This window comes from Prinia subflava, chromosome 1 (assembly GCF_021018805.1).
Source record: "Prinia subflava isolate CZ2003 ecotype Zambia chromosome 1, Cam_Psub_1.2, whole genome shotgun sequence".
In the NCBI taxonomy this organism is placed as follows: Eukaryota; Metazoa; Chordata; class Aves; order Passeriformes; family Cisticolidae; genus Prinia; species Prinia subflava.
The window spans coordinates 47,409,057-47,426,718 of record NC_086247.1 but is presented as its reverse complement, the minus strand read 5'-3'; the positions used below and the strand labels follow the sequence as shown (position 1 = coordinate 47,426,718).

At 43.2% G+C, this 17,662-nt stretch overlaps 1 protein-coding gene across 2 annotated transcripts in view; it reads left to right on the top strand.

The window, feature by feature from the left end:
* Positions 1 to 17,662, top strand: part of CABLES1 (Cdk5 and Abl enzyme substrate 1) — a 70,999-nt gene that overhangs the window by 34,256 nt on the left and 19,081 nt on the right. The window contains exons 3-4 of one of the 2 annotated variants that reach the window (XM_063395458.1): positions 1,875 to 1,967; positions 8,670 to 8,747. In XM_063395458.1, the coding sequence (XP_063251528.1) occupies positions 1,875 to 1,967; positions 8,670 to 8,747 (171 nt within the window). The remainder of the gene's footprint in view (positions 1 to 1,874; positions 1,968 to 8,669; positions 8,748 to 17,662) is intronic. The other variant, XM_063395467.1, reaches the window with a different exon arrangement.

Sequence of the window (17,662 nt, the reverse complement as noted above, 5' to 3'; positions counted from 1 at the left end):
GTATTTTTAATGAATTTTTATGGTTTATTCTCTCAGAACATGCAAGCTTATTTCGGTTACCAGCGTTTCTGTCTGTGAGTTGGCTGGTAGGTTTGTGACTGCCACCCCACCAATAAATCTGCTCCCATCCTCATTATGTTGGCAGCTCCAGTGCGGTTTGGTTTGTGCATCTGGGAGACCACAGCTTTCTTCTCTGGGGACCACAGTAATTAGTCGCTAGGCAGTCCTCTGGGGTGATGGAAAATGGAGCAACTGCTTAACAGTTCAGAACCTGGCTGGTCAGTAATCTGACCAGCATGGAAAGCTTCCAGGTCAGCTGTTCGGCAAGACAGCAGCCTAAGTTTGCCTCTTTATCTTAGGACCTGTAATTCAGCTGGTTTATATTGGTGTTTAGCCTATATCCTTGTTTATCCACATGCAGATTGGCTGTCTCTCCCTACCTCGAAGCAAAGAATAGCAGAGGCTGTACCAATTGGCTTATTACCAAAGCTTGATTATTGTTACAAAGCTTACTGTTGCATGCTTACCAGCATGTTATGAAGTGTTCCCGTAAGTGATTCAAACATGTATAATTGGTAAAAGATATAAACAAAGTATGGTTTGCCAGGCAGTATTTTTACTTGCTGATTTGCAGAATTGGTGGTAGAATGTCTCTCTTGGTGCCATTTTCCTGTGAAGAAGCTAACAAGGCTAATTGCAGTCAGAGGGTGAGGGAATCTCAAGGGCTTTACTAGCAGGAGGAAGGCAGAAATGGCAGAGTGATGGAGTGCCCCTCCCGGGGTGTGCCCGTGCAGCACGATGGTGTTTGTGTACAGCGGCAGGGACTGGCACAGTGGTCTGTGGTTTCAGCCCAACATAATGACCTCTTGGGCTTGAGAAGCTGCAGAACTCCGCCTGTGCAGGGGAGAGGACAGAAAAGATAAGTTAGGGAGGCTTAGCACTGAGGGAGCGTGCTGGTGCCGTGCACTGGCAGAGGATGCCGGTGCCGTAGGTGCCACGGAGGATGCAGCAGGCGCGGTGCAGCCCTGGCTGCGCTGAGCACAGGGCTCATCCCCAGCGCCGTGAGCCCCGCCTGGCCCTGCAGCAGAGCAGCCTGAGATGGAGCAGAGAGCGCTCCACATGCGCTGTGGCTCCAGCTGATTAGAGAGAGCAAGGCTGGAAGGCGGGGGGAGGATATTGCTGCTTGTCTCATCTCTCCTCCCTCTGGCAATTTCTTTCTGTAACTGCAATTTATAAAGCGCATTCAGATGTAAAATAGATTTAAGGCTTAATGTTTTGAAGAACGATTATTTTTTTCCTGGGGTAGTTTATTTTATTTTCAGTTGTTTCGTATACTGTCAGGAATGTGAAAAGTAATATGTAGAGTTAAAATCAAACAGGAATTATCCTTACGAATAGGAGATTTTAAATCTTTCTAAAATTAAAGCATGAAAGAACTTTCCTCAATGACTCCTTAATCAATAGCTGAGGAGCATACAAGTGCGTGGGTGTTGGTGTGAGTGGAGAAAATTGCACGTTTACGAGGTTTTAGTTTGGTTTAATTTATTTTTCTTCTGAAAGCTTGGGCTAAGCTGTCATGGCAGATTACAGGAAGTTTTACTTTGCTGAGATTTTTTTATGATTTTTTTTTGCATGAAGGGAGGGGGATGTTGCCTTTTCTTATTATTATTTTAAATATTTTTTTTTGTTTGAGCTGTCACGTTTCCAGACTTATTGTCTTTATTGTTCTTGCTGATTCCTAGCACAGGGTGACTTGAATCATTTGTCTCGTCTTTCCTTCCTGCTTTTGTGTAGACTTCTTGGCGGTACAGCAGGGAACTGAGAACTTTTTTTTTCTTCTCCCTCCCCTCCCTTGCAACTGATTTATTTTTCAGATGTCGGACACTCTCAGGATCACCCAGACCAAAGAACTTTAAGAAGGTTCATTTTATCAAGAACATGCGGCAACACGACACCAGAAACGGCAGGTACTGTGCATGCAGAGGCAACTCATGGGATGTGAGGGAAGGGGCAGGATCAGCATCCCCCTGCAAGAGCACAGCCATTGCCACTCCCCACATATCTCCTGATGGTCTTTCAAATAATCTGTGAGGGTGCAGGCTGTAGTGCAGGCTCTGTCCCTCACGGAAGGACGTGTCAATGGAAGTGCTAGCCCATAGATTTTAAGACTTGTGTCTCTTTAATACAAATACCTGCATAAAAGGAAAATATGTGATGGTGTTGGAGTAAACTAGGCATAATTTGGTTGCATTTCTTCAAGGATGTTGCCAGGTTCTAAGTGTGAGAGGGGCACACAGCTCAACCTGCCTAGACCAGGTTTAGCAGTGGTTGAAGGATACTGCCAACATCTATTAGTGGATACAGCATGCTGGTAAGTGCACAGCCAAGGATGGTTGTGTCAAGATGAGGCATGGGATCGTAGATTCCATGGCAGATGTAGGAAGAAAGGCTTCCAGGGGGTGTGTGAGAGGTGCACCTGTGTCTGCAGCACGCCCTGAACTGGGATGTGCACTGCCCAGGTTGCAGCCATGGGCACTGGTGGGACCTGTACAGCAGCTATTGGCTGAGACCTGGCTCATTGCAAAGGCGTGGTGTGTCCATCAGCTGCAGCTGTAGCCATCAGCAAAATGGGTGCTCTATTGTGGTAGCATCCAGCTCAGAAGTGAGACTGACTCCTCCCTGCTTATGAAGAACATACCTGTCCTCTCTGATTTTTCCAAAAACAATTTCTGTGTGTGCCTCATGATTTTTTTCTTCTTGTTCTTCCAAATCTGAGTAGGTTTGAACTAGGCCACCTGGATTGATTGCTTGTAGACTAAACTATCCCCGTGGGAGTTGACCCTTGCGCATGCCTGTTCTTATAAAACTGCCATGGCTGAGGACCATGTATGCTCTGATGGATTGATTTGTGCCTGTAGCCTTGGATTTCCATCAGACATGGAACCACGTCAGTAGAAATTGTAGCGTTGCATTGAGCCACAGGTTTTATGAATTGAATTCTGATAGGTGGCTCAAGAAAAATTTTCTTCACCATTATTCTCACACATACAGTTGAATGCAGTGAAAGGTAGTAATCAACATAAATGTTGTACAAGGTGGCCCTGAGAGATTTTAGAAACAGCTTTTAGATCCAGCTTTTGTATCAAACAGACACGTGCAGAACTGTTGACTTGGCTATTGTCTAACTAGCTGCTGATTATTGTCTTTATAACAAATACATGTGCAATCAAACACTGAAAAGCAGCCCTTTAATTTTAGTCCATTTCGTACATAAGTAGGTGTATGCTCTGGGAATTTCTTACAGCAAAATATACTTACAAGGTATTATGCAAATTCCACAGAGAACAATTTCTGAGATGTGTATATAAAATCTAGGCATAAACTTGATAGAAATAATACCTGCAAAGGAATGAATAAATATTTGATTTGTAAACTCTTTTCTTCGTGTTTTGTAAAGACGTATTTGTAGCATATATGCAACATTTTACCTTAATTCAAAGATCAGTCATTATGTCTGACAATATAACTGAATATTTTTCTTGCTAAGAAAGCAGTGAGAAAGCTTCTGTTATTCAACTGGCTTCTTATCTTTATCAGCATACGCAGTTTTCCAGAATATTTCCACAATCATAATAAAAATCTCTTTATCTAGAACACAAATACAAGAATGAGAGACACAGTTTTGGCAATAGTTTTCATTCTATGTTCATAGAGTCACAATGATCCTAGCTAAAAATGAAATGCAGAGTTAATACTTTGTGTCATCCCTATGTCTAGCAGTAAGTAATTTGAGTGCAGGCTCTCTTTTTCCCAGCAGTCTGGATGTAGTCACTGGAGTTAATAGGCATTCTGGATGAGAAGGACCTCTAAAAATACAGGTGGATCTGCTGTATGTATTCATCCTAAAAACAGCAGTGTTTCTGAGTGCATTAAGATCTTTGGAGCTGGTGTCCTCCCCAGTTGCCTGTGACACAGAGCAGCACAGGTGTTAGATGGATAGAAAACCCTCCTGGGGCTCCTTGTCCCAGGTGGCTCAGCATGGTTGTGCAGGGTGCAGGTGCTGAGCTGGGCTGGAGTCAGGCTCTGAGCTCCCTCCAAAACCCCTGACCCTTCTGTCACAGCATGTCAGTCTTTCACTTAAGATGAGGAACCAGCTTTGAAAGCATCTACCCTGAGTATATTTTTGGGTGTAAATTTGATGTCTGGCCTTTAAAATAGCCAGTGCTTTCATAAATTGTTTTGCTGGCTTGTGACTGTCATGGCAAAAAAAGGCAGTGTGAGTGATAGCTCAGGGCTCCTCTCTGCAGTAGCTGCCCCTGTTTGCATCTCTCAACCTGTAAGGTGATGTGTCCTTGTCCTGTGGCACTGACAGCTCTTCCCCTCTCAGCCTCAGGGATGACACATGTTGAGCAGCAGTGCTCTGGGTCCAGCCTTCAGCAGTCCTGTGGCAAGGCAGGACCTGCTGAGGTTAAAATAAGAATTCAGCTTTTTAGCACAGAGAGAAAGCTCATACAGCAAAATACATGGACTAGAACTTAATCAGCAAGTCCTTGTAAAGCTTCCTGTTGATAGTTCTGATCGCTGGTTAAACTGGTTTCTTTGGATTTCTAGGTCATGGCTTGTTAAAGGAGTTAGAAAATTAGGATTTCAAGATTGTCTTAGCAAAGCAGGCTTGTAAAACAGCACAAAATAAAATTTCCCGTTTAAAGACAAAGACAAGTCAACCCTGACATAGCTCTAGCAAAGGTAGCCACCAGTTTTACCCACTTTACTCAGCAGGTTTATTGGTGATATCCTCCATAAACACTGAAGCAGAAGATTAGCAAAAATGAGCTGCTGAAATGGCAACCTGAGCCAGCTGAACACACAGTTTTACTGGTGAGGATGGGACAAGAACAACTCTAAAGTTATCATATATAGCAGGTATAAAAGCAGTAAAACAATGTTCCTCTCCCACCCCCATGCCACTGCTTTCTCAGTTTTTTGTTAGCAAACACATCTAAGTGAAGGCCAAACACCATCATGAAATGTCTCTTTTGCAGCTCTCTAAATTGCACACATATGCAGACTAAGAGGTTGATGATTGGCAGCACCCTCACAGTTCATAATAACTCTCAGCCACCTTCTAATCACTCTTGAACTTCTGAGACTCCAAAATCAGGGCTGCTGCCCTGACAGCATCCCTGGTTTGTGTGTTCACCTTTGTGTGCAGGGCAGCAAAGCCTTGGCAGCTAAAACTGGCATCAGTCAGGAATGAGAAAAGAGGCTGCAGTATTCCACATGTGGATGGTATATATGATGTGTGTATCACATTGCCTGATGACAGCCTTTTAGTGCAACACAATCAAACCTAAACAGATGCTGGGACAAGCAGACATTATTCTTCAAGTCTAACAAATTACTGATTCTGTTGAGAGCTTCAAGTGTTTTGCAGTGTACACTTCATAAAGAAGTTGGAAGATTAGCTTTTATATCCTTTGCACATTGTCAAAATTCTCTTGCAAAATAATGGTTGCTCTGAACCATAGCAATTAGTGCAACTTTTTGGTGAAATGTGAGAATTTAAGAATGAAAACCTTTTTGTCAAGTGGCTTTAAGCATGTCTAGATGGCACAATTGGAATCAAGGCACGTAAACACTCTCACACAGTTTCTGAGATAGCTCCTTCAGAGGTGTGCAGGATCGTAGATGCCTTTGTTGAGGAGCTGAAATCCAGGAAAATGCTTTTGTCCCATAAGCAATAATTTGATTTTCTTGAACAGCAATAGACTTACACCACAACTTCTTTTCCAAAGCATGCTTTGTGGCAAGTTTCTGGACTTTCTGCCCCAGCAAGCCATTGCAGGCCTTCAGGAATTTTTTTGCTTCCACGTGTGTCATCAGACCTACACATAAAATGCCATTTCATCCCTCCATGATGAGTATCTGACCACTGCTTTCCCTGCTTCCTTTCCAGTCCAGCTCCTAAAGCTGTTTTTCATCACTCTCCCTCGGCAGCTTTGCAGATGAGGTTTTGTGGCATCCTGGCAGTGGAGGCCGTGGGCTCCTCTCATGCTCTGCCTGGGAGATCTTTGTGTAAAGAGGGTCTGCTGGTTTATGGAAAAAGAGGCAATACTTGGGTCCCAAGGGGAAGAAATCTGAAAAAAACAGAGGCTGGGCTGGTGCTTTTTTATTTCCTTTCTTGTCTGATTCCTTCTGATACACACCGTTCTGTGGTAACTTCCTACTGTTGTCTTTGCTTGTGGACATGGAAGCACCAGTTTGTTTTTCTTTTAAGTATTAAGAGTTGAGTGGTATTTTTAGGGAGGTGCAGGGCGTTGGTGGAAGAGCTGTATTTCCAGAAGCAACCAGAGGGAGGGGGATAATATGCTTAGTGGGTACTGTGGTTTTCCGAATTCAAAGATGCTTTCTGATGTCAGCCTCAAAACCTGTGCCAAGTTTCATACATCAGCAAACAAGGCTTCCAGTGAACAAGCAAGCTGTTGTGAGTAGCAGCCATTCAGCAGTAAGCAGTGGCAAGCACAAAATTAATCATATGCCAGGGTTTTTTTGCTTGTGGATTGCTGTTCTCAAACGGGAAAAATTATTCCTCCCTGCTCTGTAACTCACTGCCACACCGTGAGACCATCTTGTAGGATCTGAGACATTTCCCTTAGGTAAGGAGTGAGTGTTACAGCATTCAGACAGCAATGAAATTGTACTTCATCTACTGCAGGAGAACTTCCTAAAGCTGCATGCATGTTTATTATTAGAAACCCTTCTTCATTAAAGGGTAAATCCCGCTTTGCTTTCAAGCGGGCTTTTAAAGAAGAAAATAGGATTGCTGTAACGGAGTAATCCAGGAGGAGGAAAATTGATCATTCTGCATTTTTCCAAGGATTGTGTGCAGCAGCTCTCTTGGGGAGCTAAACCTTTTCCAAGAATGATGACTAAGCTGGTCCCTTAAGGAAACAGTGTTCTAATCACAGTGTAACAGTATGAGATTCATAGGTGCGTGTGCTGGTTTTTAGACGGCAAAGAGCAAAAGAGCTTGCTCGGGTTTGTTGTATAGCTTTGAACAGTGCAGGACAAAGGATGAAAAATGCAGGTTAAATCCTCACAGACAGGTCTGTGGGACACAATGTCAGAAAAACCAATGCTGGAAAGCAGAGCAAGGAAGTGCAATAGCCCTGACAGCCAACATATAGTGGTAGGTCCTAGCATTTTCAGCACAATTGGAGATTTTTAGTAAAATATGAATAAATTCTAACACTAATCAGGTCAGAGAACATCAGAAATTGCTGTCACTCTGTCTTAGAGGAATTCGACATGGTGTAGCCTGTTAGCCAACTTTAGAGGGAAGAGGGGTCAGTTGTACAATGGTACAATTCTCCTGAAGGTAATAAGGGAAAAGGGTATATTTGTAAGCAGTTACTTATTGGCATTTTATATCTTAGTTCCTGACCAAGCTTCTCTTGGCTTCTTATAAGTCTGCATTTCCCAAAACTTCTAACTTAACTGCTGGCATTCTACTCTGTTTTATGGGAAGTGAGTCTTGACTTAAAGGTGGTTTTGATGTTGCTTAGTATGTCAGAGCTTGATGGCTGAAGGCAACAGTGTGGCTGTGGAACAGACAGGTTGCTCCAAGCTGTTTGATTTAAAGGAAATGAACTCTTATCAGAGCCAAAACCAGGACAGTATCACACAGTGACTTTGCAGATGTTGCAGAGATTTGGAGACTGGTTAGAAATACAAGGCATTTGCTCTAAGAGTGCCCTGGATTCTGAGATAAACTCTCTGCAGGCAGATGATGTATGATTTCATGTAGCCAAATCTTGGCTAGCTGCCTATGAGGAGCAAAGGCAAGCCACGCTTAGAGGAGGAGGGGTTCAGCCCTGACAATGACTGAGACAGATGTGGCAGGGAGCTGTGAGATCGGTTATGCCTGAGTGTCAATGCAACATCATAACCAAGAGGGCTAATGATTACTGAGCACAGGCTGGCAGAGTGTCAGGGCTAGACACTGATCTTAAAGGTGAGACAGGGAGATGTGCATCTTCTGAGGTCAAGGATGATGCCTGGACACCAAGAAACGTGATGGGGCAAAACTGGAGAAGACTCAAGGAGGAAGTTTGAAAACAGTGAAAGGATCTGAAAACTTAGGATGATAACAAACCTAGCCTGACTGATGGATGAAGCCTATTTCAGGAACAAGAAGCAGAGAGTTAAGTCCTTTGGTTTAGCAAAGAAAGGTGACAGCCAGCAGCCAGAGTGTGTATCAGTGGTAATTGTTGGTGTGTATCACCTGGGTTGCTGCTGAATTTGTCTGTTGACTTTCAGCCATTGTAGTGCACTGACAGAATGGTTCCATGCCTCTGTGGGTGGACTTCTTTCACGAGGAAAGCATCTGTCCTGGATCCCAAGTCTCATATTCAAGATAGTCTTCCTAGAAAACCTGTAGAGGGCTCTACTACTCATTCACTGCTCATTTGCTGTGGCACAGGCTTCAGCGCTTCTCTAAAGACTCTGTGGCACAATATCTGTGAGATGTAAAAGAGAACAGAGAAATCGTCCATTACGGAAGTTTTGTGATTGCAAATTCCTCAATGGTAACATCTATTGCTTTGCTTATTGTGGTGGGATTTTTAAATTTTAGTCTTTGATTTCTTTTATTTTCTTTTATATTTTAGAATAGTCCTTATCAGCAGCAGAAGATCCTTCTGTAGCATATTTTCAGTGCTGCCATATCGAGACTGTACCCAAGTCGGGTATGTATATCTATACATGTACTGCATAGTCTTTCTGGGCCTGCATGTAGACCTGATAAAAGACAACAGCATGATGGAGGCTAATGCTTTTACATGTCTGCTCTGAGAAGAGATAAATGCTCTTAGGTGTGTTTGCTTTGTGGACCATTACCAGGTTAAAACTACAGTTCTCAGTCCCCACTTTATTTATGTGTGTTGTGTATCTTTGATTATGAAGCTGGGGAAAACAACCCCATGAAATCAGTGTTCTTGAAAAAATGCACTTTTTTATTGTTTCTTCTGGCTTCACTCATCTTTGACAAAACTTTCATTGTATAAGCCATCTTAGCTTTCTTTTTCTCCCATGCAAACATGGTGCTACTGTATCTAGATTTCTAGAACTAAAGAAATTCTTGCATTTAAACAGAATACATTTTGATTTAATACTTTTAGTCACTGGTCAGATCATTCAGTCAGTGAAAACATTATTTTGGCCATAATGTTATTCAGGTTCATAGCAGCTGCCTCGCATCCCTTGACGTGCTGAGACACCGTAGCTCTGATAAAAAAGTTCCTTTGGAATGAATTAGTTCCCCAAAGACTGAGAAAGCTTTTAGCTCTTCCACTGAATCCACAGAAGTGGAAGAAACTGGATTTGGCTGGAAGACGTGTCCTGGCAGGCTCTGATGGCCAGCTGGGTGCCTTTAGAGGTGCAGTGCAAGGCTGGGATCAGCAGTGCTGGTGGGCAGCAGCTCTGGGACCCAGGGACAGCGGGGAAAAGCATGGCCACCATGCCCACTTGCCAGAGACCTGAGAAGTCCTTGTGGTTGACTCAGTGGCTGCAGAGCACAAAATGCATGGGAAATAGTCAGTTGATACACCGAGGGGGGTTTGAAAGATCCACAAATCATCTACAGTCAAATCTTTTCTCTGTATAAAAGACAAATTTGGCTTATATTTGTAGCCATCTATTTAGTTCTGGAGAATGATTTGTCACAATCTCCTTTTGCACCAGTAACTCAAAACAAAGGGGGATTATTTTTAATGCACAAAGGAAAGGAAGCACCTTTGTCAGAGGGTTGACTCTGTCTGCTCTCTCTTACAGTAAATTTTTTCCCTTAATTAAAGTGTGATGACACATCAGGCAAAATCTTGACAGACTGGCAGAGTTGTTCTTTGTTCTTGAGTACACTGTCATTCTTCTATGGTCATCATCCTGTGGAAATTGCCTCTTTATTGAAAATTGAACATATTTTGAAACTCTGATGACTGGTTATACCTTCCAAATTACAGCAGTAATGAGCCCATCTGCAAAACTAAATATTATTTCAGCATGTCATGTCTTGTACTGTGCTTGCACAGCAAGAAAGGCATGGGATGAGAAGGTAGCAAGTGCCAGTACACAACAATCCAACCCTGTTCCTTGGCTAAAAGGCCAAGATGTAAAAAAATGCCCTCTGTCTTCCTTCCAGAGCATCAGAGGAAGAGAGACACAATTCAGTGGCACCTTCTTCCAGGAACAGCTGGTGCAAAGAACAGATGAGGCACTATAGCATAAACTGTAGCCACTCTGTTCAGGCTGCACAGTGCTTGCTTACTTGCACATTTTGGATGTGAAATAGGCAGGGGGAGAGACACTGGATACTCCTGTGAAGTACTGTAATGACAGTGGCTTTGCTTTTAGCTTTGCTTTCTCTGAATCCCTGGATTGCTGATGTCTGTCCCTCAGTAAGATGTCCCAGCTGGTTTGTGTTCTGCAAATATCACTGAACAGGTAATGCAAAGAAACAGGTCAATGCAGGGAGCCATGGACACATCTGAAATTGGAACTGGAGAAAGCCTGGCAGGAGTGGGAGGGTAGGTTGGATGAGTAGGCAGGAGGAATTGTTCCGTGTGAGAGGAGCACATAGTGGAGCTGCTGCTGCTTCTTCAACTCACAAGCACTGTGGCCAGTGAGGAAATCTCCAGGCACAGCTGTTCTATGGAGGCTGCCAGCCCATGCTGCACTCGAGGCAGTGCAGAAGAGCTGTGCTCTACCAATGCCAGTAGATACAGTCTGCAGGAACAGATCCATTATAAAAACATGGTAAAGGCACTTTCTGAAGTCACAGCTCTGTGTACCTGTCCTGTGTGGATGGAGCAGCATCACCCCTCAGCAATGAGGTGTGAGAATTGGATTCTGGACTGTGGCCCTCACTTGCCTGCCCTCTATGCAGAGGTCAAACTACAACAACAAAATCCTTCCCCAAAACCCTCCAAACCATGTTTTTAAGTGGTTGTACCAATACAAATGGAGATCTGGGGAGAGAGCCATAGATGTACATGAGGGGATGAAGTTTGAGGTGCCCCTGGAATAAGTTTCCTAAATGCTTACTTTTCTTCCTCTGTCTAGACCAGCAGAGCAAATGTGAGAGCAGATATAACCAGGGGAAAACAGTGTAAGGAAAGCTGCAAGTCAGGAACTGAAGGAGGTGCTGAGCATCTTGCCTGCTGGCATTCCTTGCCCCACAGTATCTCTTGATGTTACAGCCCAAAGTCATCAGACCCTAGGCAGGGTTTAGTGGGGTGATGTGGTGAAGTGAAAACACTTGTAACAGTGTTCTTGACTCTGTTCTTAATTTTACAGATACACAGAAAGATTGTCTGAATGTTTGACTTTATGGCATACAAAGTCATTGTGTGATGCACAGGTTAGAGGCAAGTGCAAGTACTGCAGGTTTGGGTTGTGCAGTTGCCTCTCATTTTTCAACCATTGGAAACCTTCATGGATAAAGGGTTGCTCTTTCTTCTTTAAATATAATATTCCAAAAGATGTAAGATCTACTTCATAAATGGTGTTGAAGCTGCCTCGGTATCCACTTCATATCTTCCTTGCCACAGATAAGCATTAATCCCCATCTAGTTCTGTAGATGGGCAGAAAATTGGAGGTGTTGACCTCCCATTTTTATCAGAGGTGCCCCCTGCGCATCCCCTGAGCTGCTGTGGCACACGCCTCCTCTGTCAGAGGTTGGTCATCACTGTGGAAGCTCACAGCAAATGGAGTTGAGCCCTGATACTGTTCCACTTCCAGAACAGGGGAAGATGCCTCAGGTCAGCAGCAGGTAGCTGTCCTACCACACACACCCTCAGCACAGGCATGTGCACCCACATGCTGACCTGCTCTGGGCTGTGAGAGGATATTGATGTCATGGCAAACCAAAGAGTGAAGCCATTTGCAGATGGATTAAATAAGACTTGGAGGAATTATTCATTTGGAGATGGGCTCCAGATGGTTTGGGGTGAATTGGATTTCAGCCCTTTGAGACAGGAGACGGGGATCAGACACAGCAGATATTATCCTTTTAGCCATTAGGCAGGTCATGCTCCGGACACTGGAGTCCCTGAAGAGGAGCTGTTACAGCCAGACTCTCTGGGAATGTTCCTGAAGGTTTCAGCTCACCCCACTCCTCGGCGTGCTGTGCGCAAGGGCGTGCTGCAGACCCACCATGTGGCCCCAGCTAGGATGGAGAAGAACCAGGTTCAACTCTGTCTACCCTGGAAAAAGCAGATACCCTGGGCAGGGAAAAGGGAGCCTGTTTTCCCTTGCTTGTCTGTTCCTGAAGCTTCTCTAGGCACCACTTCTCCATCAACTCCCAAGGAGATGGTACAATTCTGGCAGTGCTCACAGATGTTGTTGAAGTTGCCCCACCTGGCCAGCAGGACGTAGTGGCCTTCAAAAATGGTCTGCATATGCTTGCAGCCAAGTGAGAGCAATCCAGTCCCCATTAGTATAGTCTAAGCAATTTCAGAAAAAGACAATGGCAATGTTTGTCCATCACTGTTAGAGGTATTATAAAGGAGGAAGAAGGTACTGTGTTGTTTTTCATCCCAAGAAAAAAGAAAGTATTGCAGTTAGTTGTGTTTACAGTTCTGATGTGTGCTTTGTTTTTCATCTTTGGCACGCACCATTATGCTTCATGATTTAAAAACATGTTTTGGAAAAGGCACTTTTTAGGCTTGTTTTTATCAATGGCAAAAGCATCCACGGATGAAATCGTACCTATTCTGGCAATATTTTTTGTGATGTTGTAATAACTCTTCTAAGAGCTTCCAAGTTGCTGTGAAGTCCTGTCCAGGAGATGAATCTGGAAGACCTGGAGGAGGAGGAGAGCTGGCAGTATGACACAAGTGCAGCACTGCAGCCTGGTTAGTCTTACATGGAGCACTCAGACCTGTGCTCACAGCGACTGACTGACAGCAGGGCTGGAGGTGATGAGCTACAGGACAGAAAACTCAGAGCATCAGATAGTGCACATCCTTATAAAGATGGCAAATTCACCTCATCTTTTATTCTTTGTGGCATTGAATTCATTAAGTGGTTAGAAAGGTACCTGCAGCAGGCATAGCTGCTGAATATTGCTGTCTTGACAAAAATACAGGTACTTGTCTGATGAAACTTGCCTCCAGCTAAGGGAAATAATGCAGTATGAGTAATCAAATGGATTGAAGTCCAGGAAACAGACCATTCTTCTGAAGTAAAGCAGCAAATCACTAGATAAAAAGAATTTGTGTCCTTCTCAGAAATGCTACTAACCAGCTTCATCCAGTTTCTAAAGATAACTCACCGCTGAATTTAACTTTAAATTTAACTAAATGCTGGCCAGAGCAATAATATGTTCAGTGATGCTAGGAGCAAGAGGTTTTCAATACCATCACCCCAAATAATATCTAACCAAAATGATTGATTAGTCCACAGACCTGGCATTCCCAACAGCCTTCTTTAGCTAAACTCTGCAGTCTTTGTTCATATTTAATGTTTAAACTGATAAGAAAATCATATGCAAAATGAGACGAAAAGAAGGACTCGTGGTTTTCTTGCTGCCATCAGTTATTTGGCAGGTTAGTGAGTGTGGAAAACAGGGCAATATTTACAGGAGAAATGAGAGCATCTAAACTGCCATATGGATAGTGCAATAAGCAGTCAGCAAAGCAGGATACTCTGTTACATTCTTCAGATGTGTTACCAAGTTCCTTGCTCTTCTTCCCCAACAGATTTTGTATGCAAGGCAGTTCTGATTAAGTCATCAATCTTGAGTGCTTTTCCTGAGCATTTATCATTCTGTAGGCCTGGGGAAGAACAACTATCTGGTTTTAGCCTATGACAGGGAAACAGAAATATCTCTGCATTTCTTTACCATTGCCCATTTGCCCTGCTTCTCACAAATGAACAAAAAATGAAACCAAGTACATATTAGCTTTACAGAAAGACACATACATCTGAAGCTTTTTTTCTCCCAATAGGACAGTTCAAAACTAATCATCTCATGTATGAATTATATAGAGCCACCATTGCTCATTCTTGTGACTTGCCCAGTTCCCTTAGATTGAAAATGACCAATAAATCTCCAAAAGCTAGTAAGTTTAAATTTTGGACTTCTACTCTGTGTTGGGCAAAACATCAGGAAAAGAGCTGGCATGCTGACAGCTAAATATCTTTGGAGAGAGAAAAAGGAGACTGGCCCATTAGAGCCATCTTTCCAAGAGGTTTTTTGCTCCTTCTCCCTGTAAATTGCAGCTGGAGTTATTCTGGCAATGCATTAGGATCTGAAAGCTCTTGATCAATTACAACAGGCAGTCTCAGGCAGCAGGAGATCTGCTGCTGGTCTGATTGGCAGTGCATCTTTTCCAGAGCTGTCATTGTCCTTGTCTCTATAAACAGAGATAATAAGTAGAAATTATTTACACTGACAGATGAGAATGGCATCTTTTTTTGATGTCTCATGAACCTCTTTTGCTTTTAGAATAAGTCTTAGCAGTGTGCGGGGGAATAGCTAAGCATAAAATACAGGCACAGAAGGCTGACATCTCTAAACAACAATTATCAGATTCCTTTTTGCAATGAGCAGAAGGCTTTTTCATGTATCTAGAAGTCTGTTTAATATTTCATGGACTCCTAAATTATTCACAGGTTAGAGTGCTCAACTGTTACTGTCATTTAAAGAGCAAGTGCCCAGCAGGAGTGTTGCATGGGACTTTGTAGATCATGTCAAAGCATAACATTTGGTTCATTAAAGAAGTGTTATACTTCCGAAGGTAACAGCATCCAATTTATACTCTGTTAATCCTGGCCTGGCTAATAAAAGAAATGATGAGATTGCTTGTTTTGATCCTTATCTATCTGCTCAGTAAAACTTTTCACCGTCTGAAAGCAAATCTGGGGTCCCATGTCACCTGATATGGTTCCAAGAAAATCTGTGAACTCTGTTAGATGGAGAAACTTTCATTTCTTTTTTCTTGGTAAGGGCTACCAGTCTGACTACTCATGAGACTGCTGGTCACATTCCAGTGCCAGAGACTTTCACTGCTGGTATTGAAGCCACTGCCTGATGGGTCCCCACTTGAATCCTCATAACCCCATTCAGACCAGGTCTCCTCTCCAGTTCAACCCCACGTTTCCCATGACAAAGTCTCAGATGTCTTGTTCCATAAAGCGATTTATTTACAGTGCAATAACACAGAAACAGCCTGAGCTGGTGCCCTTGAGGAGGATGCCCAGCCAAAAAAACCCCTGAGCTTTTATGCCCTTGCAATCTCCAGAAATCTCCTTTTCCTCCTGAGTCTTTGGCTCCTTCCCCCCTCTCTATGTCCACCCACCTTGCTGGCTCACTGGTTTTCTTCTCCCTTGTTACCCAAAAGGCTGCAGTTCCTGGCTCTCCTGTGTTCCCCTGTCCATTCACCTGGCTGGTGTCACCCACCATCACCCCCTGTGTTATCCCAAAGGCTGGCAGTTCATGGCCTCTCTTCTCAGGCTGCTGCCCAGAGCTCTGCACTTCAATCTGCATCTCATTCTGCAGCCTGTGAACCTGGCTAGCTGTACCCTGTGTATTCCTCAACACTCTGCAGTCATGGATAACTGAGACAATATGTTTAGTTTTGTGAGTAGTTTCTAACACTGTTCAGTCTTCCAGAAATGGTATCCATGAATAGAATATCTGGAGCGTGACATTGATGTAAATCAGGGTAACTCCCCAAACTTTATCAGAAACTGGGATCTAGTTTTTTGCCTCCTAATGAAATGCTATCCCTGATCTTCTCATTTTCTCAAGCTTTCCCTGCTTAAATAAAGTGGAGGTAGTAAAATTAAGTCCCCATGGTTTATTTTTGGTTTTGAGTGTCTACTTGAATTCCTTGAAGTTTCTTAAAAAGCACTTTTGGAAATAAAGCAGGAAAATCAAAACTGAGGAAGAGGAGGAAGGAAGTTTTCTTTACTTAAATGCTTCTTTGGCAAGGACTGCTGTTCCTTCTCTGCATTTTCTAAGCTCCGTTTACTACTGGATAGTGGTTTGTGCAGTTCCTCAGTCCCATCAGTAATGTAAATAACTTAAACACAGTGAAAGCTTGATTTGTTTTACCTGTCCTCCATATGCTCCTGTTTCATGAGAACCCTTGACTCTGGTGCCATGTAAGAACGTGTCCTAAAAAACCTGGTGGCAGTGGATGTCCACACTCTTGCAATGGCTGTAGCCAAACAACCGTCCTGACCCTTCCCCGGGCACGACTCACCCATGTGGAGAGGTGTAAGGGAAAGCATCCCCCAGATCTTTCCTAGTCACTCTTGGGATGTTGGGGCTGCGTGGAGGAAGCAGCTGTGCTGGATGGAGCTCCCCCCAGCAGTGGGCTGGCAGCCTTTGGGCTTGCTCTCCCAGCAAGAGCTTTGCCAAGACCTTCTTGAGCTCTTCATCTTTATTGGGGGTGAAGGAAAAAAAATAAATGCTTGTTGTGCAAAAAAATTTTATTAGCTTTTTGTTTATCATACTGATAGGGAACTCAAAAAGAATACAGTAAAGTTGCTTAGGAATTTCTTATGAGGTGTTAACCAAGATGTTTTGCCAGAGAGAGGATGTGTATAAGCCAGGATGAGCCTTTCCATTTATACATTCATAAGAAACTGCACATTGTTTAGTAAAGATTTTCCTCAGGAGAGGGAGTTTAATTCTCTGTTTTATGGACAGATTTCTTTCCAAACAGTAACACTTTATTACTCCATTTTACAACACAAGCAGTCATATACTTTCTAGAAATATAGAGCATATGTGGAGAAGGAGAACACCCCAACTGGCTTTTGCAAAACAGGGAGTGTTACTGCAGTGTTGTTCACAGGGTCCTGAAAGAAGAATCCTCTTTAGAAACATCAGAACGAGGGGGAAATGAAGGCATTAGTATCCACCGATCTTCAGCTAATGTCCAGGAATCATTCCTGTGTGTGCTCACACTTGCCAGCTCACCCTGCTCCCTGCTTCAAAAGCACTGATTTCTTTCCAGTCCTCAGAACTGCTTTTCATTTTTTAAAGCTGCTGACTCTTCAAAGAGTGGTGGATTTCCATTTGATGAATGGGAGAGTTATCTATCCATGTCTGTTAACTACATAGAAAATTTCTCCTAGACATGTTTTCAGACTTGTAGCAGCATTATTTCTTGCTCTGTGTCTGTAAGGTCTTGAATGAAAAGAAACCACACTGGTCGGATTTCAGGTCATTCAGATATTTGCTTTGATTTTGGGGTTTGGAGGCTTCCTGAGGTTGAGTGTTTGTTTCATGGATAAGACCTGCTGAAAAAGTTACAATTTGGCACTTATCTCTGTGAGAAGTAGTTCCCTTAAGCACTTTCTGCGCAGGAGCAGAGAGGCTAATACCATGCTTCTGACAGAGAGTTATTTTTACAAAATTATTAGTCCAACCCCTCAGTAACATGATATCAGGAAACAAGAATGATAATATGACACTGTGCTAAGTGAACTCCAATCAAGAAACTAAGAAGACTTTGTTGGGATTAGAAACTTGATACATTCTTTTCCTTTGTCACTGGAGCATGTTTTCCAGGAGATAGACGTGTTGGATTTTTCCATCAGTGAGTACATGACTTACTGGGGACTCAGGCATAGCCATGTTTCAGAGAA